We start from the raw sequence: 27,876 nt of genomic DNA, 5'->3' as shown, positions 1-27,876 counted from the left end.
CATTCATTAACTACACCTACCAACTACAATGACCTCATGAGAGAGGAAAAGATCCATAGCACCTTTTAGGAAATGCTTGAGTCCAAGTATAGGTCCTATTAAAGTGTGTAAACTGGGGCCAGATTTTGGAATTCAGAATTTTTAAGTTTTTAGAAAGATAAGTTGATGCCTTTACCATACATTAAACAATATATCCAAGTGGTTCTTGGAGATGGCCTCATAATCCTAGAGATAAATAAAAGTTTTAAAAAGATTCATATTAGTTCATTCCATACAGATCAGATTCTGATGCAAAAAAAAAAACAGCTAGGAAAAAGCATTTTATTTTCATAGTTTTTAGGGTTTTGGAATTACAGCTTCCAATACAGGTTATAAACCTGTATTATTATCATCCTCAGTTAATAAACAAGAAAATGGCTTCAGGAAGTTAGTAGTAGCCCTGGTTTGCACAGCCAGCAGATGACCAAGCAGCCTACACGTTCGAGTCTTCTGAGTCCTGGTCTGTGATATTTTAAGAATTCAATGCATATGGACTAATGAAAAATCCTAAGAGACACTATTTGGTTTCAGTTCACAGCTACCACCAGCCATCCACCTTGCTGTTCTTGCTGTTTCTACGGGTTGTTATTTTCCCTAGCAACCATAAGCAACTAGGTGACAAGAAAGTGGGAGAAGGGAGACAGTGGCAGAGTCCAACCCTTTCCTAGAATCCTGAAATGCTGATGGGAAAGCTGACTGTCCAGAGTTAGATGCGTTGGTGGCCAGTCCATGAGATCTCCCCAAGAAGAATTAGAAGGAGTCTATGGAACATTCTTAAAAGTATTTCTTGAAGACCTACTGTATTTTAGGTACTATTCCAGGCACTGGCAATGCAATGAAGTATATGAAAGTTTCTACTGTGGTAATATACAAGTATATACTTAGAATACACGTGACACCTTCATATAGAATTTGGAAAAAAGTTCCGACTGTAACATGGGTTCTCCTTAGCTTATAATAGTCTCATAGACATATATAAATCTCAATTCAAGGAGAGACGCTTTCACAGGAAACCAGAAGAATGAGAAGTTCGTTAAGCTGCTGTGTTCCATTCTTCCTATGATCAGGCAACCAAGGTATTAATTCCTCATGCCCTTAAAATATTTGGAAAAGATAAATAAGTAGGGAAGAACACTTCTTCGGTCAAGAGGCGCCACAAGAGCAGGATAAGGATCACCGACAGGAACCCATCAACAAGGATTCAGCTGAGTCATCAGCAAGGCAAAGCCAGAGAAGGGATCCAAGTGGGTCAGCAAGGGCAGAAGTGGTGGAGATACACAGAGGGCCACCCCAAGCTGGGGGTAGGGGACAGAGGCTGGGCCCTTCTGAAGGTTGAGTCACAGCTTCAGGAATCAGCAGCAGGCTAAGAAAAAGAGAATGACCTCCCATGAGGTTCCTTTTCTGCCTAAGGCCAGACTATACATTGAGACAGCATGGCTGGAGTGGAGGACTGGGCGCCAGGCATCTCCTCATGGATTTATCAGAACAGTAAAAGCAGAAAGAAGATGTAACATGATACAAGAAGATTCCATGAAACTGTGACTACAGATGGATCAACTCAACTGGAAAGTATTCAAAGTACATTATGGGATGACGGTTTTGTGAACAAGCTGGAAGCCTAACACCTACTCATAATATCATTTATGTATTAAAATGAGTTGTGTATTCCAAGCAACCAATGTAAAAACAGAAATTTTAAAGAATTCTGGCCTGGAGATACTTAAATTACAAGTTCTGTCAATCGCAGAGGCTGCTGCTAAGAGCCACTAGGTGGCAGTGTGGTAGTGATTTGCTGATAAACAAAAACCGGAATAGAGTTGAATCTCAAAGCTATTACTTTTTTCTGACATTTAAAAGTTCACAGTAGAACATGTTCATGGAATAATGGATGGAAAGTCAAACAATGACTACCATGTGAACAGCCATTGTCATATAAAATAAAACTGTTTTACAAGTAGTTAACAGTGGAGCATTTTATAAAAAGTCAAAATAGAGTGTCGTCGGCTATGTTCTTAAATGATTCTTCTGATAGGTGGATGTTAGAGGTATCTAAAACATAGAAAGGTGTTGGAGTAGGACAATGGATACTCCTCTCCCAGCCCTTCCCAAAGAGAGACTCCCTAGCTGTACCTCGCAAGCTTCAAGGGCTTTCTGTCCCCAGGCCTCACTTCTCACCAATCCTCAGTCCCTGTTTCCTTTTGAGATGCTATTGGGGGGAGACCAATCCCTGACAAGACACTTCACATGACTATCTTCTGCCATTCTTTTCATTTGTATTTGCCCCAATAGTGTACAAAGACACACTAACATTTTGCGTTGTAAAATTTCCGTGTTCTTCTTTCTTGGACCATCACTTGCTGTGTGATGTAGGACAAATTACTTAATCTCTCTGTGGTTCGTCTTCTTTATCTGTAACATGGAATGACAATAGTATTAACCTCTTAGGGTTACTGCAGTACTTAACATGAGTCCACTTAAGAAGTGCTCAGACTGATAGGTCACGTGGTAAACACCATGTCATAGTTTGCTCCCAACCAGAGTATAAGGCAAAAAGAAAGAAACTGCATTCTGTTCCCCTTTTATTAGTGTCTTTTAAGTGCTGGATATATAGCATATATGCTCAATAGATATTTAAATGAATGAATGAATGAATGAGTGAATGGCTAAAATATTATGGTGCACATGAGATGTGGGATGACTTAATAAATACAATGTGACTCAACATTTGGAACATTTTTTTTCTTAAAGGTTTTATTTTTAACTAATCTCTACACCCAATGTGGGGCTTGAACTCATAACCCTGAGATCAGGAGTCACATGCGTCACTGACTGAGCCAACCAGGCACCCCTGGGACATTTTTTTTATGAACATAGTCTTGCATGATTAAAGACAGAACACTTTAACTATAAATGGATCTTTAAAATATTTCTTTATCCTTTAGACTGACCAAGCGTTATTAAATATCAGAATAATAGTTAAGAAAGATTAGTTGAATTCCAAAATATTGATTTACAATAGTAGACAGCTTCAGTTAGAAGTTACCTTTGAGATAAATAGGTTGACCCTCTTATTTTTAGATTAGAAACCAGGCCTTTATATTTAGTGTTTTGTTTTTAGTATTTTGCTTCCCCAATTTGGCAAAAGCCATTAGTATGAGTATGTTAAGTGTGGCTAATTTTGCTGTTAAAAATGTATGTGAGGAATATCTTGACATTCTATATTTTTGTATGGTTGTATCCATTTATATAATATTTAAGCATGATTTTTGGAACTGGCTTCTTTACCATCAAAATATAAACATTTATTCTTAGATCTGTTCTTAGCCTTTTTCAAATTATGAAGCACTTACTTAACTGCACCAATTTATTGTGTGCTTTCTTCCCCTTTGATACCATCCCTTGTTCCTTGAAGAAAGTAAGTTAAAACTCAACTAATCAGAAACATTAGGCTCAGAGTCGAACAAACGATCTTTGAAATATATCAAGTAAAATTTTAAACTCAAAAGATCTGAGCATTATTCTTGAAAATAGCTGGAACTAAAATGACATATATTACATTTTGGAGCAAATTTTTTGGAACAGGAAGATGTTAATTCATGCACAAAACGTGCCCAGATGCAAACTCACCTAGTGTTTCTGGGTGCAGCCTGCACACAAAAAACAAATTCTCTCCTCTTGGTGAGTTTGCCAAGGAGTCAGGGGGTCCTGTTTGTTTGTTATTGTTTTAAATGATGATCTTGCCATTTTTTTTATTAAAAAAACCCATTTTTAATGTTTAATGTTTAATAAACATTTTTAATGTTTATTTATTTTTGAGAGAGAAAGAGAGAGAGAGCGCATGAGTGGGAGAGGGGCAGAGTGAGAGGTAGACACAGAATCTGAAGCAGGCTCCAGGCTCCGAGCTGTCAGCACAGAGCTTGATGTGGGGCTCGAACCCACGCACTGCGAGATTATGACATGAGCCCAAGTCGGATGTTTAATCTACGGAGCTGCCAGCCAGCCAATGATCTTGCCATTTTTAAGTTCAATATTAATTTTTTTATTGCCATAAATATCAGCGTCACCTTAAATGAAATCACAGGTACCGTTCAGACACGAAAACTTGTACGCATTCACGAGCAAGAGCGGTGCAAGGCTTTTAGTTTAGCAGAAATCTCATTGCTGTTCAATTTAGGATCTATGTATTTCTTTGCACTTTTGGCACAGTCCAGGACTGAGATTATGCTTTAAATATCATGGCGTAAGTGGGTTTGACAGCATGAGAACATGTCTGATCTTGGCATGAGTAGATTGAGTGGAGATTTGGAGCCAAGTATGCTGACAAGGAACTGGAGGATAAGAAAATGTAGGCTGTGAGGATGGACAGGTTTTTAGAAAGAAGTTTTGCGGGGGAGGGGAAGGAGAAATAGCTGAGGGGGACCTGAGGTCACGGGAGGCTGTTAGTGGTTGATTTAGGTGGGGAGAGGTTCTACAGCATGGTTGCAAACTGAGACAGGGGAGACATCTTGGTGTGCTGGAGGGGAAAGGCTTCAGATACAGAGGGACGCTACAATTTTCCCACTGAGGCAAAAGAGAGGGAAGGAAGTGAAGGTCAGACGCAAGCAGCTGGTAGATTTAGTGAACTGGAATATAATCGCTGTGTTTATTTTCTCAGTAAAGTCCAAGACAGCCAGAGGTGATGTGTTAGGTTTATAACCTGGATCCTGCTAGAGGTTTTCAGCTTTTAAAAATATTTTAATGTATATTTGAGACATTCCAAAGAGTGTTTGTCATGCATGTGTAAGTTATGAAGTTTGTATGGTAAAGGAAAGGCCTGTGCTCCTACCTCCCGCCCGAGAGCTAGACATTGGAACTTGACCGCAACGGGGGTGCCTGGGTGGCTCATTCAGTTAAGCGTCCGACTCTTGACTTCAGCTCAGGTCGTGATCTCATGGTTCATGGGTTTGAGCCCCGCGTCCGGCTCTGTGCTGACAGTGTGGAGCCTGCTTGGGATTCTCTCTCTCTCTATCCCTCTCTCTCTGCTCCTCCCCTGCTCTCTCTCTCTCTCTCAACATAAATAAACTTTAAAAACAACAACAACAACAACAACAACAACAACTTGACCACAACCATCCACATGCCTGTGATATGTTCCTTCCCGATCTGGTTGTTCTGTCTCTTCCTCAGAAGCATCCAAGATGTTGAAATGTGCATAGAAAGACATAAGCATAAACTAACGATCTAGTGCATCCTAAAGCCTTCCTGCATGATTGTTTCATGAGTGACTACTAGCAGTTATATTGTTAAATAGACTTGGATCAGTTAGCAACTCTGGTGGATGCTGAGTATAATTTAATACAGAATTTTGAGTAGCTCAAATTTAATTCCTTTAAAATTACACCATGAAAAAGAGGCCTTCTGAGGGATTAGAAACAAAAGGAAGATGGGTTTGAATAAAGTTTGCATGCGCACTTGACTCATGTCTGAGTCACAACCAATGCTGTAGAGCAGGTGTGATTCAGTCTATAAGCTCTGCTGGCAGGAAATATCCCATTTGTTTATTATTTTAAATCCACAGAAAATCTGCTTTCAGCTCCTATACTGTCAGACAGGTGAGAAGCTCATCCTTAGTCATTAAGGCTGCAGAAGAATCCAGGAAGTGTATGTGGTGCCGACAAAGTGGAGGAAGGCTTCATCTCTAGTTCATCGTGGTCAGCTCATCCTCAAGCTTGAAGCCCATGTACCCTGTGCTTTAAGCCCTCGGTACATGTGTACCGAGCCACATGGAGGCTCGGAAGCCTGTGCTTGAGACCCAGCCTCAGTGGAGCCAGAAAACAACCAGACCCCTGTACAGAACTACCATTTCTTTGGGGCCCTGCCCTGGCACCGTGCTCAGAATCCTGCACAGAGAACTCCATTCTTTTCCTTCTCTGTTGAAATCTTTCCACCTCCCTCTGTTGACTTCACAGGCTCTACTTCCTCTTTCCTCTACCCCTGCTGCGCTTATCCTAATGACATCAAGGAGGTGAGGCTTTCACAAAAACGAGGAAAATTCTGTTATTTCAAGTGGCTTCTGCTTTTCATTCGGCCACAATTATCCTGAGTCGAAGGAGCACAGCCCTGAGATCTGCTTAAAATTGGCAGTGGGAAGAGAGGGGAGGAGGGAGACACATTTAAACTCATTGCTATCTCAGTGAATATTCCTGCAACCTTTCTATATAGTACATGGACTTTTTATTAAAGAAAATGTTTCTAAAAAAAAAAAAGAAAGAAAGAGAAAAGGAAAGGCTGTGATCTCTGTGGCATTGGATTTTTCTTAGGTTTATTTATTTTTGAGAGATAGAGAGAGTGTGTGAGCAAGTGGGGAAGGGGCGGGGAGAGAGAATACCAAACAGTCTCTGCACTGTCAACGCAGAGCCCAATGCAGGGCTCCAACCCATGAGTCATGAGATCCTGACCTGAGCCCAAGTCAAGAGATGTTTGAGCCATCCAGGTGCCCTTATGTGTCATTGGATCTTGATCTTGTGTGACTTTCTGTTGGGAAAATGTGGATGCCTACCACCTAATTCATGTCCTTTTTGGTGGATAAGATGACTGAGTTCCAGAGACAACACAGTAAAGTAGGCTTTGCAATTAGCAGCATTAAGAACCAAATCTGTTCCTATTCAGCTATATAGTCTCTCTGAGATTCAATTTCTTCATCTGTAAAAGGAAGATCATTACACCTACCTTACAGGGTTGTCAGGAGGTTTAAAGAGTTTACTTGCATGCATGGCATCTTACACAACGACTGGTACCTGGAAGGCGTTCAACAATGCTAGTCTCTTCCTCCTTGCTCAAAGCCACCTGGGCAGTATGTGCAGATCCAGAATGAAATCCCAGGTTCCCCTCCTTCCCGTGCAGTTCCTCTCAGATTGCACCATTAGTGTGGTCCTCTGAGAAAGGCAGTGGAAGATGGATGACCAAGCCCTATTAACAGTAGGCAAATGTGTTACCAGCGGACAGGTGGTCTGCATGCTCAGCGTGAAGAGGACATGGCATTTATCAATCAATCCTTTTCGTTTAAAAGATTCATAATATTTGCAAAAACACTTGGTAGCACCAATTGCCTTTGTCTCTGAGCTACAGAGGATGGGCCAAGGCCTGACAGTAACAAAGGGTCGGGCTCCCAGCTGCCATTTTTCTCAAGCTGGCTTTCTGTTCCCAAAGATAAGCCAAGTGGTCAGCAGGCAGTTGACGAGCGGCATTTGTCATGCTCCAGGGTGAATGGAAATGAGGCCAAGGTTGTGAGTTCTCTCCCCTTATGGGTAGGTACGTTCCAGAGAGGGACAACAATGTGCCAAGACTGATGAGTCCAGCCTGGACCCTGACCAAGCAACTCTCTGATATGTATGACCTGTCACCAGGACAAACACATCAGGGAATGTGACGGCTCAGCTCAAGCCAATCACCACCAAGGAGACAATTCCATTAGTGAATCTTCCTGACAGAGCACTGCTTGTATCCTGCTAAATGAAGAACAATGTACTCATTCTTACTACATGTCATAGACTTAAGCAAATCGGATACGTAATTATTAATTCATTTATTCACTTAACCAACATTATTAAATCTGGGGTTGTCTAAACTAACATAAACACATTCTCTGTCAGTAGATTTCTTTGCATTAGCTATTAAAATGAAAGTGAACATTTATTAATACAATGCATCAAGCACTTTATATGAGTTATCTCTTTAATTATCAAGAAAATACTTGTGAGAGATTTTCTAGTATCCTGCTTTACAGGTGAAGTTCAGATTGCTAGGGTCACACACAGTGGTAGAGCTGGGATTTTAATCCTGATTTGCCCGTATTTAATCACTTTATAATACCACATTCTAGGGTCCAACTTAGTGCATGCCAGTACGTCTAAAAGAGGAAGAAGGAATACTAATTACAGTTAGTAGAGGAAATACCAGGGAAGTGGAAGTAAAATTTTTGATAACTGATTCTGTTTGAGTATTTGCCACAGGTAAAATGGGCATCTCATAGTGATTTCTATTCAGAAACATTCAGAGGAGAAATTCACCGTATTTTAACATGCTATGGGTAGTAGTCCTAAGCAAGTACTTATGATAATGTAGTCATTTCCTACCTGAAAATGTGGTAATCAATCTTGCTACAGTAGGTAGTGTTCTATAAATGCTTTAAAATGCACATATATTGACTCGTAAGCTGGAAAACTCATGTTCTAAAATGCTGGTCATAGCACATAAAAACTCAGCTACCCACACTAATATTGGGAGAGCACCTGCCATCACTTTTCCTCACATCTGTATATTGTACCCAGACACCTGACAAATTCTTTGATGATTCTTTGGTTCTGTGTGCCAGAAGGGAAAGATATTGCTATAAAACTGTGACCCTTTGAGAGGGAGAAGCACATCCTTGTACTTATGTCAGAATCTGGATATGTAATACGCTCTTCTTTCAAATCTCAACCCCTCCATGCAAGATGGGGAATTTTCACCTTGCTGCACAATCCTGTGATGGACTTTGTACAGGACCGGTTTCCAGCCACTTCATAAGTGCACCTCGGGCAGTGTTTGTACTTACATGTGCTTGTGTAAAGTGTTGTTACTCAACTATACAGTCTTGAATGTAAGTTATAATCAGACATTTACTAGCCATTAGATGCTTACCAGCACCAGCCAAGAGTGGAAGACCAGCCTGAAGAAAACCAGGAGTTGGGGAGTGGTGACTGTCAGTGCCACCACCATTCACCATCTGCCACTTGCATTGAGTCCCTGTGGACTTATAAATCCACAATCACACTTCCTCCTTTACAAACTCCTCTTTGAGAAAATAGGACTTCTAAGAATTATTTCTCATTGTTAGCTTCTGAAACAGGTGGTTGGGTATAGAAGAAGGAATGTCAGTAGTCCAGACATTAGTTCTGATTCAACATAAGGTATTGGTCTTTCCAATTCAAATATTCTCTATAAATTTCTAACTCTATTTCTCTCAGTTTATGATGAAGTTTATCCTCCTCAGGTAGCCCCTTAAAAGTCAGAGGATTCTTAATATTGTAAAAGTTTTCCCATGGAACTCACCCCATGATATGCAGAGGAGACATTTTGTATGTGTAATCTTACCTCCACAAAACTTATTGACAGACCATGACTTATGCCTCAATATGTACCCCATCTATAATGCAGAGGTGGTTACATACTATGCGTTCAGTAACACTATGCTTGTTTTCTATTACTGCTCTATTAGTGGTTTAAACAATATAAATTTATTATCTTAGAATTCTGGAGGTCAGAAGTCCAAAGTGAGTCTCCCTGGGATGACATCAAGATGTCGTCAGGGCAGTTCCTTCTGGATACTCTAGAGGAAATTCAGTTTCCTTGCCTTTTCCAACATGTCTTGACTTTGGAGCCCCTTTCCTCCATTTTAAAGCCAGTAACATAGCATCCTCAAATTTCTCCCTGACTCAGAGTCTCTTGCCTTTCTCTTTCACTTAAAAGAACTCTGGTGATCATATTAAGCCCACCTGGATAATCCAGGATAATCTCCCCATGTCAAGGTCAGCTGATTAGCAACCTTAATTCCATCTACAATTTAATTCCTCATTGCTATGTAACACAATATATTCACCATTTCTGGGGTTTGGGGCATGGACATCTTTGAGGAGACATTATTCTGCCTACCACAAATGCTAATCAATTAAGTAAACACAAAAAGGATTGAAGTAAAATCAGGATGGATTCTCAAAATCTCATCTTTTAATTCCCTAAAAGTTTTTTGGAAACTCTTAAGGAAGAAATTATTACATCTGATTCAATTTGATATTCTGATCATATTTATATTTATATCATTTTGAGACTTTATTTTTTTGTTTGTTTTTTATTTTTTGTTTGTTTTGTTCGTTTTTGTTTGTTTGTTTGTTTGTTTTATTTGTTTTAGCAAATACCTTTGTGTAAAGTTTTCTGCTATTGAATTCAGCTGTCTGGCATCCTTTATGATAAAGTTCAAGGTTATACTGCTTCAAGTTGTGTGTCTTGTTGAACCTTTTTTTTTTTTTTCTCTTGATGTTTAATTTCCCTGATGGAGTCAGACCGCCAGACAAGGTGTGTCATCTTTGAGTGACATCTGTCTGGAAGCAAAATATGATGTCAGAAGCTTTAAAATGTTTCCAATACACTTGGGCCATATAAGATTTTAGGTGCCTCTAATGATTGAGCCTTATTGACATTAGGGTCCATAAACTCTCAGCATTAATGTTTATTATTTGACAAATGATATCACCTGACATTTTCTGGAAAGAAAGAAAGAAAGAAAGAAAGAAAGAAAGAAAGAAGAAAAAGAAAGGAGGGAAGGAAGGAAGGAAGGAAGGAAGGAAGGAAGGAAGGAAGGAAGGAAGGAAGAAAGATGCATGATAATAACCAATATGGTCTATTACTTTATCTTGCTTTTAACACAACACATGACATCAGAATTCTTTAGCTAATTGACAACTGAGACTATTCTATGGACAATGCAAAATGGTCAAACATGAATGACTTTTAAATAAAGACACAGTAGGAAGGCCCAGTTTTACTTATTGTTTTCAGTTCAGGTTTTAGTGGTTGGTTGGTTTGTTGTTTTCTCTCATTTAAGAACCTACAGAGATTTGTTGAATGAGAAATGGAGCATAATCAGGCTTAACTTGCCTCAAAATTAAATGAAGCCCACTCCAACTTAAACATCCCAATAACATTTAAATTATATACAAGTGAATGAGGATATTCCAGTGCAGTACGTTCCATTGCATAGGCGATAGAGTGATATTTGTAGTGAATATACACTCTGTGTATATTTGTGACATTTGTCCACGAGCAAAGACCTGGAGGATGTCTTGGAATTGATGCAGGATGACCTCAGTGCATCATGGCAGCCCTTGTGAGTGGGAAGTTTGTTGTTAAGGTAACAGGCTGTTAGGCACATTGAAACATGCTCTTTGAAAGCTTTCCAGAAAATAAATGGCCACAGGATGACATTTCACTATGTCTTCTCTACTTTCTCTAACCCTGCTAACTGGATGAAATAAATACTAAAAGGTGTAATTACGTGCTTTCTACACCCTGACACATTTGTAAATTCAGTTCAATAAGTTTCAGATATTCATAAACTGTTCCTGTTATTCTATCAGTAGACTAAACTTGGCAGGGAAATAAAGAGTTCCCACAAAGCAAAAGCACAGACATGTCTCTTGACCTTAACATGAAACATTGACCTGGTCTTTGGACAGGGATGCTTAACCTCAGGCTTATGAATAATTGGGTAGTCTGAAAGGACGCCAGGCCAATACTGAATTCTCTACAAGCACAGGAAAAAATTGTAGATGTGATGGCATTAGTATTTTTCTATAATTTTTTAATGTTTATTTTTGAGAGAGAGAGAGAGAGAGAGCACAAGCAGGGGAGGAGCAGAGAGAGAGGGAGACCCAGAATCTGAAGCAGATTCCAGGCTCTCAGTTGTCAGCCCAGGACCCGATTCGGGGCTCAAACTCACAAGCTCTGAGGTCTTGACCTGAGCCAAAGTTGGAAGCTTAACCAACTGAGCCACCCAGGCACCCTGGTGTTAGTCTTTTTTTTGGGATGAGGAGCTATAGTTTTTTTGTTTTGTTTTGTTTTGTTTTTTACCAGATTCTCAAATGACCTGTGTCTAATAAATAACAACAAAGAAAATAAAATGGCTATGGACCAGCGATTTAGAGTCTTATTTTTCCCCACCAAGATGTTGCTTACAAACCACAGAAAAAAATGTTTTGGGTTCATAATGAGCTGTTTTTTGGCTACCACGAATAAGCTGAGCAGTAGCTTTGGAAAATTAGTGTGAAAACATAAAAATGTAATTGCTAAACAACCTGTGCATTAAGCATCAGTTTCAATTAATTTTAGCTAAGAATTGGGCTATTAATTTTAATATCTTACAATCACATTTATAATTAAAGTTAATAGCTTTAAAACTCACTTCAGAGGCTCTGCAAACCATAGTGTGTTCTTGTTTATTCAAGGATTTCTCTTTTTTTTTTTTAAATATGAAACACCATATTGTCTTGATGGACTTCCAGAATATTGGAAATGTACACATTTTTTTTCTTTAATGATAGCATAAAAAGTGAGATTCTATTGTTAAAAGAAACAAAGGAAAATTATTTAACCCAATATTCCATTGTATAGTAAGTTTCATATAGAACTCAATATTCTAATCGGTTTTTGACTGCTTTGGACCTACAGTAAGAAGCTAAATAGCTTTCTTGAAAAGTAGCAGTAACAAATATCATTAAAATTTTATAAAATTATCAGAGGCTTTATCTATAATGTATAAAAGAGAATGTTGACTGTGTTTTGGTAAGCACATAGCTGGCGAATCTAGAAAATCCAGACCATATTGGGTGGCCTTGATTCAAAATTACTAGGAACAAAACATGACTCTTCTAGAATGGAGTAAAATCAGTAATTTTAAGAAACTTCTAGAAAACGACTTAACTTTGTGGAGATGATGATAGAATTTAATTACTTCTGTGATTATTTTCATTGATTTTTTAATGTACTTTTGGGTTTTTGGCATAATTTTATATTGGATTTGGTATAGAATGCAATTTCAGGGATGCATTATCTTAGAATCGTTTTCAAATAGGCTTTTAACTTACAAAAGATTTCATTTCACTGATAGCTCAGACCTTCTCCCTGAGGTCCCTCAGGTCAGCCCCAAATCTCCACAACTCAGGATCTTAAGTGAACTACCCATATTGTAAGTCATCGCCAAGAGAATGGAGAGGATGTTTTCCAGTCACACGGGACTTTTGTCTGAAACTACTGGTCAGCATAAAAATGACACACAGATGTATGGGTGAAGAAATGATTAAATAATAAAAGGCATGTCTGTAATTCTGTAGCAAAGCTAAATGTATCGTACAGCCCCAGTTCTCCAGGATTGTCCAGATTCTTACACTGCTCCCATCTTCTCTCCTTGGGGTTAGACTATGAGTGCTTAGTCCCAAGGGCAAAGGATAGGGTGCACGGTGTGAGCTGGGTGGGCTAGAGGCTACAAATACTGACAAGTGGCTATGAACAAGAAATGACAGAACAGAGGTGACACTGGAGGAGAAATCACTGACACAGAGACAAGGGCACCTTTTTTACCCCAATAAGTCCCCTGAAAGAGGTTCCTGCTAGACCCCCCCCCCCCCCCCGCCAAAGGCAGCAGGCAACCCTCAGCATGGAAAATATTTCTGGGTTTTGTTTCTTACTAACAATTTATTTTTCTCATTACAGAGTAACAAATGTTCACTGTACAAAACTTGGTAATACACAGGAAACAAGATTCCCCCCCTAACCACTCCAACCAGTAAGGACAATGGCTAACATCTGGTTATTTTCTTCCCAGCACCTTTCCTACACATATATCTCTATCCACCTGTCTCTTTGCACACCGCCCAAACCCTGGAATCTAATTATTTTTTTGTTATTTTTTACGTTTATTTACCTATTTATTTTTGAGAGAGAAAGAGAGAGAGAGAAAAAGCAAGTGTGAGCAGGGGAGGGGCAGAGAGAAAGGGAGAGAGAGAATCCCAAGCCTGTGCTGTCAGCACAGAGCCCAATGCGGGGCTTGAACCCATGAACCATGAGATCATGCCCTGAGTCGAGATCAAGAGTCAGATGCTTAACCAGTTGAGCCACCCAGGCACCCCTGGAATCTAATTTGTAATCTAACTTTATTCTCTTAATGTTTTATGCTTAAACATTTTTTCCAGAGACACTGGCTTCTAACTTCCCCTGGGCCTGATGGGCAATCCGTTCCTCCTGATGTCATCCCTTCCCCATTATACATATTCTTCAAAGAATGAAGGAAGGAAGGAAGGAAGGAAGGAAGGAAGGAAGGAAGGAAGGAAGGAAAGAAGGAAGGAAGGAAAGAAGGAAAGGAAGAAAGAAAGATTTACTTTGGCCCGGGACATTTTCCTCTGCTATTTCAGGACACTGGCCCTCACTGTGCCTAACTCACCCCCTCTATCTCCCCTATCAAAATTTCAACACAACTTGTTTATACTTGAAGCACAGAATTGTATAAAAATGGAGGAAGAAAGGATGTTTCATTGATCTAAATCTGGGATGTGAATAGTTTTCCATACAATTAATCAGTCAATTTGCTCTAAACGTCTTAAGGTGGGGCAATGATCGAGTGGCCCAATAGTTATTAAGTACTTCATAAAAAAAATGCTGAATTGAATTGGATTTTGTTGTGTGTGTGGGGGGGGGGGGGGTGGGATTTGAAAGAAGCCTGAAGAGAACAGGGAGGCAATTAGCTGCCTGCATGGAGGTGGAGGCAGCGTGCCAGAGGGCTCCCCTCAAGGGAGAGAAGTGTTAGGTGAAGGGGCCTAGGCATGAAAAAGGAAGTATCAAAACTTGTAATCTCTTTTTGTCTTCAATCAAGCAGCTGCTTCCATCCAGCGAGGCATTTCCTGTCAGAGAGCTGTGGAAACAACTCCTCAGCTTCTCCTGTCCAGGAAGGTGTTCCTTATGCTGAGCTGAATGGTTTGGATAAAACAGGAAGAGTTGGGTGAGTCCAGATAGAACTGTATTGTGTTGGCAAATAAGAATTCCTTAGGCTAGGGCAGCCTTAGGCAAAACTATGAATGAGATTGGTCTGGGGGAGGTGGGGATAGAGAGAGCATGCACATCTCCTGAAGCCCCCTCAGAGACAGGGGCATTCAGAATGCTTGCGAGTCCTTCGTGCCTGGCACGCGGCAGGCCCGTGGCACATGTTTACTGAAGGGGGAAACAAAGAAACTGACCTTCGAAGCCCCTCCTCACAGTGAGGAAGTGAAAATACGTCAGCTGTCCCCAAGTGGTACAAAAGAAGTCAGGCTGCCTGGTTTCATATATGAACATAGGGAGCTCAAGAAGGAAAAACAGAAAAACAGGTTCTCCTGTTTGGAACTAGAAAACTCTCAACGTCTATCAAGGGTCAAGGATTTTGTCCTACTCCCCAGTTGAATGTTAGGACATCCAGATAAAGCAGTTTCTATTCGTGCCACGAGGGGGGTTATAGATAAGCCTAGAGAGGTCAGAAACAAACCAGGCTGTTAAGACAAGCTGAATAGTTTGCATTTATCTTGTTGTGATGGGCAGCCACTGAAGTTTTTAGGCAAGAAAATTCCTTCATTAAAAATTAATATGGTGGTTTTATGAAAGAAAGAGGGGGTCAATTCAAGTCAAGGAGCTATTTTTTTTAAGGAGCTATGTTAATGAATAAAGATATTAAGGCTTGATGAGTAAAAAGCCCATTAAAATGATTTCGGCTGACGGTTTTACTTATCATATCTTAAAACTCAAGTGTGACTCACAATTTAAATGGTTTTGAATTGAAACCTCTTCACTTTATGACTTTTCTTACTATAAATAAAACTTCACCTCTGCCACTAGGAACCACCAGTTCTCATATTTAGGATTGCAAATTACCTCCAATCAAAAGGGCTCTCAACACCAGTGCTAATGCCAACTCAAGAAAAGGACAATCTAGCTACAGTTAGAGTGACAGTCGTTGCAGACTGAAATTTTGGGGGCACCTGGCTGGCTCCATCAGTTAAGCACCCAACTTTGGCTCAGGTCATGATCTCGAGGTCCTTGAGTTCCGGCCCCGCATGGGGCTCTGTGCTGACAGCTCAGAGCCTGAAGCCTGCTTCTAATTCTGTCTCCCTCTCTCTGCCCCTCCCTGCTCACACTCTGTCTCTCTGTCTCTCAAAAATAAATAAATGTTAAAAAAAATTTTTTTAAAGACTATGAAATTTTCTCTTTTTCAGAACTTATCATTCTGGTGTGTCTGAGGTCTTCATGCTTACTGAGCTAGAAATTAAACATTTTGAGGAGTTGATCTTTATTTTGAATGAAATTCACGGTTTCTGTAAGCAGTAGAGAAAGCATATGCTACTCTAGGGAGACTCACCTGGAACAGACGTGTCTTTGTTCTGAAAGTCGTAGAGCCTTTTTTTTTTTTTTTTTAATTAAGGAGCCTCAGCAAAAAGGATTATTATGATAAAGCTTAACTATTTTTAGTTTATAATTGTTTAAAAACTATAATGTTAGAGGAAGTCAAAACATCTTTCATTTTTCCCGTGTTTCTTTTCTGTTTGCTTTTTTTGAGGTATAACTGAATAATATAACATTGTATTAGTTTCAGGTGGACAACATAATGATTCGAATTTGTATCTCAGAATGATCACCACCGTAAATCTAAACACTCACCACCACACATAGTTACAAGCTTTTCTTCTTGTGGTGAGAATTTTTAAGTTCTACTTTTAGTAACTTTCAAATACGTGATACGGTATTATTAACTACAGTCCCATGACTTATTTTCTCCATAACTGGGAGTTTGTACCTTTTGACCTCCTGTACCCATTTGTCCCAAACCCCATCCCCTGCTTCCACAACCACCAGTCTGTTCTCTATATCCATGAGGTTGTTTTTTTTGTTTTTCCTAGCTTCCACATGTAAGTGTGATCATGTGTGTTCCCATCTCCTAGCGTTTCTGTGGGCAAAAAGCCAAGAGGAAAGTGTTGGAGTACATACTTCTTGACTCTCTCCCGACTCCCTTTGGGATCTCTGTGTTAAAGAGATCTCTGGATCTCTGGTCTACATCCCTTTATCTTTGAAATGTTTGACTCCTTCTCAGTTAAAAAGGCCAGTGCTGGGGCGCCTGGGTGGCTCAGTCGGTTAAGCAGCCGACTTCGGCTCAGGTCATGATCTCACGGTCCGTGAGTTTGAGCCCCGCGTCCAGCTCTGTGCTTACAGCTCAGAGCCTGGAGCCTGTTTCAGATTCTGTGTCTCCCTCTCTCTGACCCTCCCCCATTCATGCTCTGTCTCTCTCTGTCTCAAAAATAAATAAACGTTGAAAAAAAAATTAAAAAAAAAAAAAAGGCCAGTGCTGTGCTCTAGCTCAACTGCCTGACACAGAGGGCCCAGTGATGAAGAGAGAGGGAGTAGAATGACTCAGCCTATAGCAGTGTTTCCAATTCACCTTTCATTAGACAGCTCTTCATTTTGGAATTTGCTTAACGTATTTGCATAGCCATTGTAAAGCTGATACTGGGCTCCCTGCTTGGCTACCAGTTTTTTCTGTGTAGGTGCAATTGCTCAAACCGAGCAGAGGACAAGGACCCTCTAGAACCTAAGCACCTGCACGTATGTTTTTGTTTTATTTATTCGGGTTATTAATTTTGGCATTTTAATAGTTTGAAATGGGTGTCCAGAAATAAAATTTCAATTTCTCTTTTTAATTTTATATATATATATATATATATATATATATATATATATATATATATATATTTTTTTTTTTTTAGTAGGCTCCACACCCAACATGGGACTTGAACTCACGACCCTGAGATCAAGAGTCACATGCTCCACTGATTGAGCCAGTCAAGAGCCCCTCAAGTCACAATTTCTATCATTGTGCTTGTTATAGGAGATAAGGGTACAACTTTAAATGGTGTGATTTGCAGCTGAAGCTTGAGTCCTATAGAGCCCTGGACACTCAGTCCCAGACTCCTCTCCTCTCTCATCTGTCACCATTCACCCTCTCCCTCATCTGCCTGGCCATCCTGGCCTCTGGTTGGTCCCCAAACACACCCAAAATATTCCATCTCAGAGTTTTCCTGCATTTGCTGCCCCCTCAACCTGGTCTGCCTCTGCTGCACATATTGTCAAAGCTCTGCCTTATCCCCTTTATATATTCCCCTCAAGTGTCTGCTCCCAGAGAGGACTTCACTGACACCTCTACATAAAGCCACGGTCCTCCGCTGGATCACTCTCAGCCTCTTCCCCTGCTTTATGTTCTTTACAGCACTTACCATTTCCTGTTGCTATTCTTTGTCTACAGTGACTTTCTGCCCCCTGTGGGATCCAAATCATTAATGGTGCAGACAGTTGGCCCAGAACAAAGCCTGGCTCCTAGTAGTAGGAACTCATGAGAAATATATTGAATAAAAGAACAAACAGTTGTTATCACAAATTTATAGTTTCTGACCTTCCCATAGATGGTATCAGAGGCCTTCTTGGTTTTCTTCTTTTTTTCCCTAAGGGTACAATTCATCAGAATGTGCTCGACTGTCAATCCTTTGCCCTTTCTGGATCTAGTAGGTTCCTTTGACTGTGAAACTGTAGGGAAATAAGAAGACAACCAGATACCTACTGGTTTTCGGTAATTAATTCATATTTCATATGTTCTCAAACCTGAGTGGCTCCTCTCAATGTTGCTTAGCTTCTGAGAGAGAGAGAGAAAGAGAGAGAGTGCTAGAGGAGAGGGGCAGAAAGAGAATCCTGAGCAGGCTCCACACTGACCGGGCAGAACCTGACATGGAGCCCGATCTCATGAACTGTGAGATCATGACCTGAGCTGAAATCAAAAGTCTGTGGCTTACCCACCTGAGCCACCCAGAAGCCCCTCAATGTTCTTAATTTTGCAAGGAATTCAGAAACAATTTCATCAAAATATTCCTTTTGCTGAGGAAAGTGGGTTTTTACCTTTATATCTACTGTGCCACGAACTGGGGCATGAGTCAAATCATTAGGTGGGAAGTCAGAATTTCTTTGCTATATTGTATTTTGTCTTTAAAGTCCCTGCGATTTTTCACATTTTCCTACAGGCCATCTTTACATTTCAATAAAGCATCTTTCCTCAATCATCCAGTAACATCGCAGATCCAGTAGGCTGGCCTTAATTAATCTCTTGATTTGCAAAAGTCCCTGGCAAAGCACCTGTATCCTCACTGTAACCATTTACAAGAGAATGTTTTTACATAGGAGAGTACTGAGCAACAAGACAGGAGACCTGTCCTTGTCCTAGACCTAATAATATTTGTTGGGTCAGTTTCTGGGCAAGTTAAACTCTTTGAGCTCCAACATTCCAAGTGTATCTTTTCTTTCAAGGCTAAAAAAGTAATTTCAAATCTTCTATTGGGTAACTGGTCAATCTGTGAAGGAAAATCTACTAGTACACTCTACACTTTATAAAACCTTGTAAAAGAGGTTCATGGGTATATTTGGGTAAACATTGTGAAAGCTTTGTTCTCAGATCTTTTGGTTGGCCCATGTCAACCTTTGTTTAAATAATTAATGAAGAAGCCCACAGGAAAACAAAAGAGCTGATTTGACATGCATTTGAGGAATGAGGATTTATTTTGTCAATAGGAAAGGAATGCTGAATTAAGCAGAAGTCCATTTAATAAGGTTAATTTCTCTAATAGCAATAATGTATCACTTTCTATTTTTAAAATCATTTAAGAGTTGCTCAGTGGGGGCCTTGCTTAAGATTCTCTCTCTCTCTCTCTTCATCTGCCCTTCTCCCCCACTAGTGCTCACGCATGCTCTCTCTCTCTCAAAAAATTGCACATCTCCAGTAAAGATTCGAAAAATTCTGTATTTTAGCTGACAAATTATAAGGTCAAATCTGGTATTTAAATCTAAATTTGCTGTGTGTATATGCCAAGTTTGAAGAAAAGTCTGAAAATATGAACGTGAACTTCCTAAGTCTGTAATTTATCAGTAAGATCCATCTGTTTCTAGGTCCACGGTTACAGAGAAAAGTCTTCAAGATTGTTATTGTTAGTTTTTAAATGTTACAATAAAATTAATACAATGTCATTATTAAAAAAATAAAGGAACAAAATTGTATAAAATAAAAATGTGTATCCCTTCTTGTCTTACACACACACGTGCGCGCACACACACACACGCACACACTTTCACAAAGATGGGATCACACTATACAAGATGGTCTACACCTTCTTTTTTCACTTAACAGTATCTCTTTGAAATCTACCCATATCACTGGATATGGATCTTTTCTGTTTAGCGCTGCATGGTATTCCGTTGCGTGAACATATCATAATTTGACTGCTCCTACTGATGAGCCCAGAGGTGCTTTCCAGTTTTTACTGAAAAGCAGCTAACAGTTCTTGAGAGCTCAGATTCTGGCATCAGCTTGCATGGCTCATAAGCCCAGTGGCTCTGCTTACTAACTTGTGTAAATCACTTCACTTCCCTCAGAATGCTTAGAATTATGCCTACTTCATAGTGAGTACTATATGAAGGTTCGCTATGGTATTGTTGCTATGGATAATAATGCAAACCATTGCTTTTATATATACCTGATTTTTTTTTAATGTTTATATTTTTTGAGAGAGAGAGAGAGACAGAATGAGAGAGGGAGACACAGAATCTGAAGTAGGCTCCAGTCTCTGAACTGTCAGCATAGAGCCTGACGTGGGGCTCGAATTCACAAGCCGGGAGATCATGACCTGAGTTGAAGTCAGACACAACTGATGAGCCACCCAAGTGCGCCAATATATACCTGAATTTTAACTCTTTAATGGATCAGATATTTTTGAGGACACAGAATTACACCATGGTGGAAACCGCCGATGAACCCTTAGTCTTCATTTCTTATTTAGCAGGAGAAGAATGAATAGAAAAGTATGCATTGCTCTGCTCATTGAATACCAGTGCTAGAGAGTGTAAATAAAAATATGTGTTTTCTGAATTTTTCCAATTCATCATCACTTCCAATGTCCTAAATCAGCCCATCATCTTCCCTCACCTGGGCTATTACAAAAATCTTCTAACGTTTTCGCCTGTCTGCTTCTGAGTTTCTCACCCCTTACATGTAACCTCTGACACTTCTGCCAAAGGAATATTCTAACATTCCCTAATTTTTCCAGGATAAAATCTGAACTCCTTAACCTGGAATGCAAGGCCCTCTGTGAGGTGGTCCCTATCTCTCTCTCCAAATTCCTTTCTATAGCTCTGGCTTATTTCCACACTCCTGCCATATTGGCTTTACCTACACTCCTCTGAATGTACCATACTGTTTTCTCCTCTGGAAATTGCACACACAGAAATTCTGTTTCTTTGAATTCTGTTTCCCCTGTCCACACTTTGAAGCTTCTTCCTCTTTTAAGACCAAGATCTGGCCTCCCCATGTCTTTGAAATCTCCTTTGAGCTATAGCTCTCCAAAGGATTTCTGACAACCCTACTTTATATCATTTTGTACCCCTATTAGGGCACTTTTCATATGGCAATTGTATTCTTATGAAAGTTCAAAAACACACCAGACCACAATAAATATGAGGGAAAGGGCTCTGACTCATTCATTTTTATATGGCTTTAAATGAATATAATGTCCAATACATTATGTGAATGCTTTCTGAATTAATGAATGAACAATCTAAAACTGAATTTCTATTCACATTTCATTATAAGCCTGTTTCCTTAGGTGTGGACATGTGGTAAAGCTGGGGAAATGCATTTACTTCCAGGGATATGCTAAAATCTTTCAAACAATCACTTTAAAGCTGACTTTAAGGCAGCCCAACATGAATCATGTTTTATGTGAGTGAATATTGAATAGACTCTGAAGTAGGAATAAAATGACCCAAGTTCTAGTCATGCCCTTACCACTCTCTAGTTATATGATCCTGAGACAGGCACTTAACTTGTGTTCATAAAGTAAAAAATGAGGGAGCCAAAAGGAATGATATGTCAAGTATTTCAAAGCCTTTTTTTCCAATAAGTTAAAGAAATGAAGATCATGCCTAAAAGAAGATTTGGCCTGCTCAAGTTCATTATAGCTCATTCCCTTATAGAAGATACACCTTATAGGTGTTTTCAGATCAGCAGTGGCACAATGAACAGTGATTCCAAGTGTCAAAACTCATTAAATGACTATTGTAACAGAAAAGATTATCAGATTTGACATTTCTTTTGAAAAATGAATGTGTCAACATTTTCTCATGTTTTAAAATAAGTGTGTGAAAGGGTATTCCCAGGGATCCTAAATAGCACAATTTAAACTGCATTCCAGGGGCGCCTGGGTGGTTCAGTCAGTTGAGCGACTGACTTTAGCTCAGGTCATGATCTCACAGTTTGTGAGTTTGAGCCTCATGTCAGACTCTGTGCTGACGGCCCAGAGTCTGGAGCCTGCTTTGGATTCTGTGTCTCCCTCTCTCTCTGCCCCTCCCCCACTCATGCTCTGTCTCTCTCTGTCTCAGAAATAAATAAACATTTAAAAAAGATCTTAAACTGCATTCCATTTTTTTAAACCAACATTGTGGCTTAATTAGAGACTATACATAAGTGTAAATGGTTACTGTTTACAATGTCAGCTGTACACGTGTATGGATTTTTGTTGGTAGTAGAATTAAGGCATCCAGATATTTATAAACATTTTTACAATTCAAAATAACAAGTCATCTTGCTTTAATTTAATAAGAATAGTCTCACACAATTGTCAAGAAAGAACATATCCTTCTTTCCTCTAGGTCATAATTATGGGTGGAGACACAGAATACCAAAAGAAGATTTGTTAGGTATTAAAATCATACTTTATTAACTAATTTAATGTGGTTGTACTGTGATTTTATTGAGCAGAAATTAAAGATTAAATTGTTTTACAATAAATTTTCACCATGTCCAAGAGTGTGATACTGAGAGGGCCCCCCTGTTTGGTAAAGGATGTAGCACTCACAAGGTGATTGAAAGACTTGTTGAACATTTGCTACCTGCCAGGCTAAGTGCTTTACAAATACTATTTTATTATCATTGAATTCTTAAAATGGCATTATAAGGACATACTATAATGACTGACACTTCATGAATGAGGACAATGAAGCTCAGAGTGGTCAGTACAAGTTGAGATTTTAACCTAGTTGCTTGATTCCAAAGGTATGATGTCTGTGTAATACCACACTCCCATCAACAAATAAAACATGGCTTAAAAGGCAGCATTTGGGCTGTGCTTCAGGAAGGGACTGAAATGAGGGATGATATAAGCAAAGCACCAGGATAGTTACAAGATAATGTGAACTGTGTCCTAGTGCAGCATTTCTCAAATTTTCATAAGCCGATGGATCATTTAAGGATGTTGTTAATTGCAGAGTATGGTTCAGTAGGTTTGGACTGGAGCCCAAGATCCTGCTATTCTAACAACCTCCAGTGATGCCAATGTTTCCCATCCTCAGACCACACTTTGAGTAGCCAGGCACTGAGGCCCAAATGGTTCAGTACCATGGACAGTGGAACAGGTAGGTTACCATTACCATCTTTTCCACTATTTCAGCAAAATCTACCATCTTCTGTGGGAAGATTCTTGTAACAAAACACACAGTCAGAAACTTTTTTGAGAAAGTACTTGCTGGATTGCCAGCAGTCATTAAGTGATCCTTCCCCACATTTGGTACAAATCTGTACAAAGGAAAGAATTGGGACTTTAGAAGAAAGACATTTTGAATCTATATGCTGTTAGTGTTCCTCAGGGAAAAATAATCTAATCAGATTATCATCAGATAAGGGGCTTAATACAGAATTTATAAAATATTTAAGTAATAGTATCTGCTGTAAAGTTATGAAACCTCTATTTGAGAGGAGTTAGTACTCTCACTTGCATGTTTAATGAAATTAGCAGCATCTTTCTCCTGCTAAATATGCTGAACTATCAGCCAATTGCCCATAATGAGAAAGAAAAATTAAAAAAATGTGCTAGAGTGGTATTCAAAATCATGGTGAAATAAAAATGACCTTAAAGATTTATTTGTAAATGTATTTCTGCTACCTTTTTCTTTCCCCTGTATTCCTTCTGCCTAATTCCAAATTTTAAAGATAAAATCAGATAGCTCATTTTCTTTAATTGACTTTGTCCTTTTTTTACCCCTTACTTTGAAACAGCAACTATGGCTTCCAGCAGAGATAACTTGGGGGCCTTGAGACTATCAATCTATTTCACAGCTGGAGTGAAATAATTCAGATGAGAATCTAGCAAACAATTGCATTTGTTTTCCATTGAAGATTAAAAAAAGTTTTTTTTGATTGAGGACCTCTTCTCAAGTCTGGAGATGCTATGGGCTGCATTTACGGAAAAAGAAAATGGGTATATCACACAAACTTTCCAACACTCCATTTCTTAGCCTTGTTACATGATCTACTTAAAATACTTACTCTTTTTATTCCAGTGTATATTTTCAAAATGAATTTACTAAAAATTTGTTGCCATCCATTGGGCTTCCATTTATAGTATACCAGCAATGAAAATGTAGATCTTCATATTTCAAAAATTTTCTCAAGTTAATTCTTGATTCCAAAGGAAGAGTCTTCTTTTTTACTATGTTAAATAACATTAAAACAAGTTTGGTGTGTGTGTGTGTGTGTGTGTGTGTGTGTGTGTGTGTTTAAACATGTATTGAGAATCTATGTCACAGCTGTGAAGAGTCTTATATGTGTTGTTTCATTCAATTTGCACAAAAACTTTGTTCTTACTTAAGGAATGGGAGAAATGAGGTTCAAAGTTCCTCTGTTAGTAGTGTTTGTAGGTAGTTGAACTTGAATTACAGAGATGAGTGCTCTCTTCCCACTGTGCACTCTTTCTTATAAGATGGGCTTATTCTAGTGGAAATTTACAAATCTCATAAGGACAGTGCAAAAATATTATGTGTGAAGTGCAATGCAGCCTGATGGTGAGAAGTCCCATCCATTACTTCAAAGGCAGATATGGAGCTAAATTCAAAATCCATTATCAGCATGTTGTACTTACTGGACTTTTTTTTTTTTTTCCCCAGATGGAGAGACACTGGCCATTAGCAAAGATTAAATAATTTACCTGAGCTTGCCCTGAGCACTCAATGCCAGGAAAGGATTTATAACTATTATCTTGGGAGTTGCTTAGTCTACTGAATTGTAGATAACTCTTTATAAAACATTTAATCTCAGTCTTATCTGAGACAGATAATAATTATTTTTAAAAGAAATGTAAATAATTCTTTTTTGGTGGTCTCATGTAGTCCATCTCTGCTTCTTCTTTTTTGGCTGAATCACTGAAATCTAACTTCAGGAATGAGGGATCATCAATACCTGTGGCCATAAGAATGGGATTATTTTTTCTTTCATAGCCCTTATCACTTCCTCTTTGAGGAAGGAAGGCTCAGGTACCCAATGTGTAAAATGGTTAGATGACCATTTTAAATGTTTCACCACTTGTATTACACACAATGTCATGTTTGATGATTCTATGGACACTATGAACCTGATATTCATTCTCCAGAAAGCTAGTGAACATGACCAAGAGATGTCTACTCTCAAGAGCTCCATAGTAAAATGTGGTTTCATAAATATATAGAAACTACAACTAGAAGAAAGTCCCAGTGAAATCACACTCCTTTGGCGGGGTGCCTTGAAAAATGTGTAAGAAAACCAAGAGAATTAAGCAAGGGGCTGTGGGCTAAAGACTACTACTAGTTGCAGGTGGTGTAAAAACGAAACTACAAGTGGTTTATTGGTGTGGCTTATTTCTTCACCTCTCTGCCTACTCCTTCAGTTTTTGTTTTTGTTTTTTTAACATGTTGGTTGTGAAATTTTTACTAAAAGTGCCCAATCTCCAAACTCTTTAAGACAGGAAGATTGAACCACAAATCTCCAATTTCTATAGTCTCTCTCCTCATTGCTATGTCTGAATTCCGAAATGTGGAGTTGTTACATGGAATCCCTCTCCACACTCCCCCTTTCCTCCCATGTCAAATACACAAATATACTTCCTGGGAACCCCATACTTGCTTTCTAGTCCGTCCCCTAAAACATATTCAGGATGCACACAGGGCGTACCTCACTCCCAGTGCTGCAGCTGATGTGCTCAGCACATGCCAGTGTCATGGCTGGAATATCTAGTAACCCAGAGTTTTACACGAACCTTTATTTATTGAATTGACCTGCATATAATAAAATCACCACTCTGCCACTGCCAGATTGGAGGTAATTACCATATCGTTTTACTCTATGAATAGGGCAATCTCCACTCACTGGACGTTTGGGAGCAAGGAGGAGTAACCTGTACCCCTCACTGACTTTGATGTTTGCAGTTCAACGTCAGCACCTTTCATCAAAGCTTTCAGCCATCTGGTTCGCCCTTATCAAGGCTTCCTGCCCATAACCCTCACCCCCTAGCCATCTCTCAGAGCCCCTTCGGAGGCCGACCTGCGACTGACCTGTTAGACGCCCTAGGGCGGTGTAGACAGAGGGGGCGTCCGCAGTGTCAGGTGGGAGCAGTTTGGCTCCGCTCGCGCAGCGCCCGAGCAGCCCGCCAGGGGGACCCCGACCCGCCCAGGCGGCGTCTGATAGGAAAGAGTCTGAGGGGCGTGGGGCCGTAGCGCCTGCTCAAGGAAAACCGGGAATCCGCAAGGGCTCCCCTATTGCTCCAGAGGACTGGCGGGGCGCCGACCTCGGCTCTGGGACCCGGGGCTCCACCACAGCAAGAGGCTCGCCCCACGGGTGGGTGTGTCCGTTTCCACCTTCTGGCCTTCCAGCCCAGAGAAGAGCTCCTGAAAGCGGGTATTTTGTTCCCACAGATAGATTTTGTCTGTGGTAATCCCGGCTCCAGAAGTGCAACTTTGCGGCCGGGTCACCCGTTGGGGGACTGGGGACCTGGGAGGGGGAAGAGCGGATCTTGTCTGCATCATCAAGGAGGAGGCGGGCTGCGAAAGCGGGGGCAGCAGAGCGGGGGGAGTTCCCACGGGTGGTGGGCGGCGGCGAGCTTGGCTCGGACCCGGGTCCGGATCGTGCTGTGACGCGCCTGGAAGCCAGCCCCGCCCCCCGCCCCAGCCCCCACCCCCCAGCCCCCAGCCCCCAGCCCGCCTCTTCCGCGCTTGGAGCGTGAGGTTTGGTGGGGATCTGTCTGGAGCCTAGCAGAAAACTTTTCCCCTCCCAGCCCCCGGGTCCCTTTTGTCTTTCTTGGAGGCGGCGACGACGCCTGAGCCGCGAGTCGCGCGCCGCACCCGGTGACCTCCGAGGGCTGGAGCGCTCAGGCTCCTGCGCTCGATGGCGGCGGCCGGCGGCCCCGCGACCCGCGGCGGGCACAAGCAGCGGCACGTCCCCCGCCCCGAGGCCGCCGCCGCCCCCCCGGCTCGGGGGTAGGGGAGCCCCCCACCCTCCCCCGCCCGCCCCCTCGCCTGACTCAGCCGCGCTCGGTGGCCGCGCCGCGTCCGCTGCCCGAGCCCCGCCGGGATGGGGAGGGAGCCCGAGGCTGACCGCGGCTGCCGAGATTCCCGCTGACGCCCCCGAGCCCGCCGCCGCCTCCTTCGCTGGTTCCGGAGGCGCCCGACGTCCCAACTGCTCCTGCAGTGCGAGTCCAGAGAGGCGACTGGACCCCTGAGGCCCCGCGCTCTGGACAGGTGAGGGGGAAGGGAAGGGTGCTGCCGGGCGGCGGGGAGGTGGGTGGACAGCCACAGCAGCCTTAGCGGGGCGCTTCTTCGCCCCCACGCCCCCTGCTTCAGCCACCAGAGTTAGGGTAAACACCGTCTCCCGAAGTTTGGGAAAGGAACCAAGTCCGCCATCAGTTTCGGACTCCCCAGCGCCGAGAGCGCAAGAGAAGCTTTGCGGGGCAGCAGCCTCCGGTAGCCCAGAGCCTTGGAGCGCCTGGCTAGGTTTCTCCGAGCTACACCCTCCTTTGTCTCCGTTCCAGAGAGTCAGCATTCTCTGTGAAGACGTCCACAGCGGCAATTTATAGTAGTCCTTGGCAGGAGCAAAGTGTTGTCAAGGTTTCCTAAAGCAGTATGTGGTAGTATCTACCTGGGCGAAATGGGGAGGCGAAGCAATTATTTGCCAAATTCAGCATTACTTTTCTCCCCATGCAGTCATTTGGTCTGCCCTCGGGAAAAAGAGCTTGGGGTTTGCAAGATTTGCTTCAGTAATCATTCTTTTGCTGTAATTAATTGTCCAAGCCAGCCTTTCACATTGTGTAGGTGCAAGCTCTCTGTGCCTATGTACTGTCCTTAGATTTTGATTGAGAAGTG

General features: G+C 41.0%; 1 protein-coding gene across 1 annotated transcript; it reads right to left on the bottom strand.

Annotated features, from left to right (window-relative positions):
* Positions 1-424: 424 nt before the first annotated feature.
* On the bottom strand, positions 425-27,876 carry LOC113598540 (spidroin-1-like). Its single transcript, XM_053222247.1, has 5 exons — positions 23,235-27,876; positions 18,074-18,204; positions 8,701-8,899; positions 6,748-6,987; positions 425-2,448 (listed from the first exon to the last, which is right to left on the bottom strand). The coding sequence occupies exon 1, from the start codon at positions 27,554-27,556 to the stop codon at positions 26,243-26,245; it is 1,314 nt and encodes a 437-aa protein (XP_053078222.1). The 5' UTR covers positions 27,557-27,876; the 3' UTR covers positions 425-2,448; positions 6,748-6,987; positions 8,701-8,899; positions 18,074-18,204; positions 23,235-26,242.

This window comes from Acinonyx jubatus, chromosome B2 (assembly GCF_027475565.1).
Source record: "Acinonyx jubatus isolate Ajub_Pintada_27869175 chromosome B2, VMU_Ajub_asm_v1.0, whole genome shotgun sequence".
NCBI classification, from domain to species: Eukaryota; Metazoa; Chordata; class Mammalia; order Carnivora; family Felidae; genus Acinonyx; species Acinonyx jubatus.
This window is presented reverse-complemented; position numbering and strand designations above follow the sequence as displayed.

What these genes read in the sequence shown, in the direction of transcription:
- LOC113598540 (XM_053222247.1), bottom strand. Translation starts at nt 27,556, where the DNA reads ATGCTGACTCTCTGGAACGGAGACAAAGGAGGGTGTAGCTCGGAGAAA.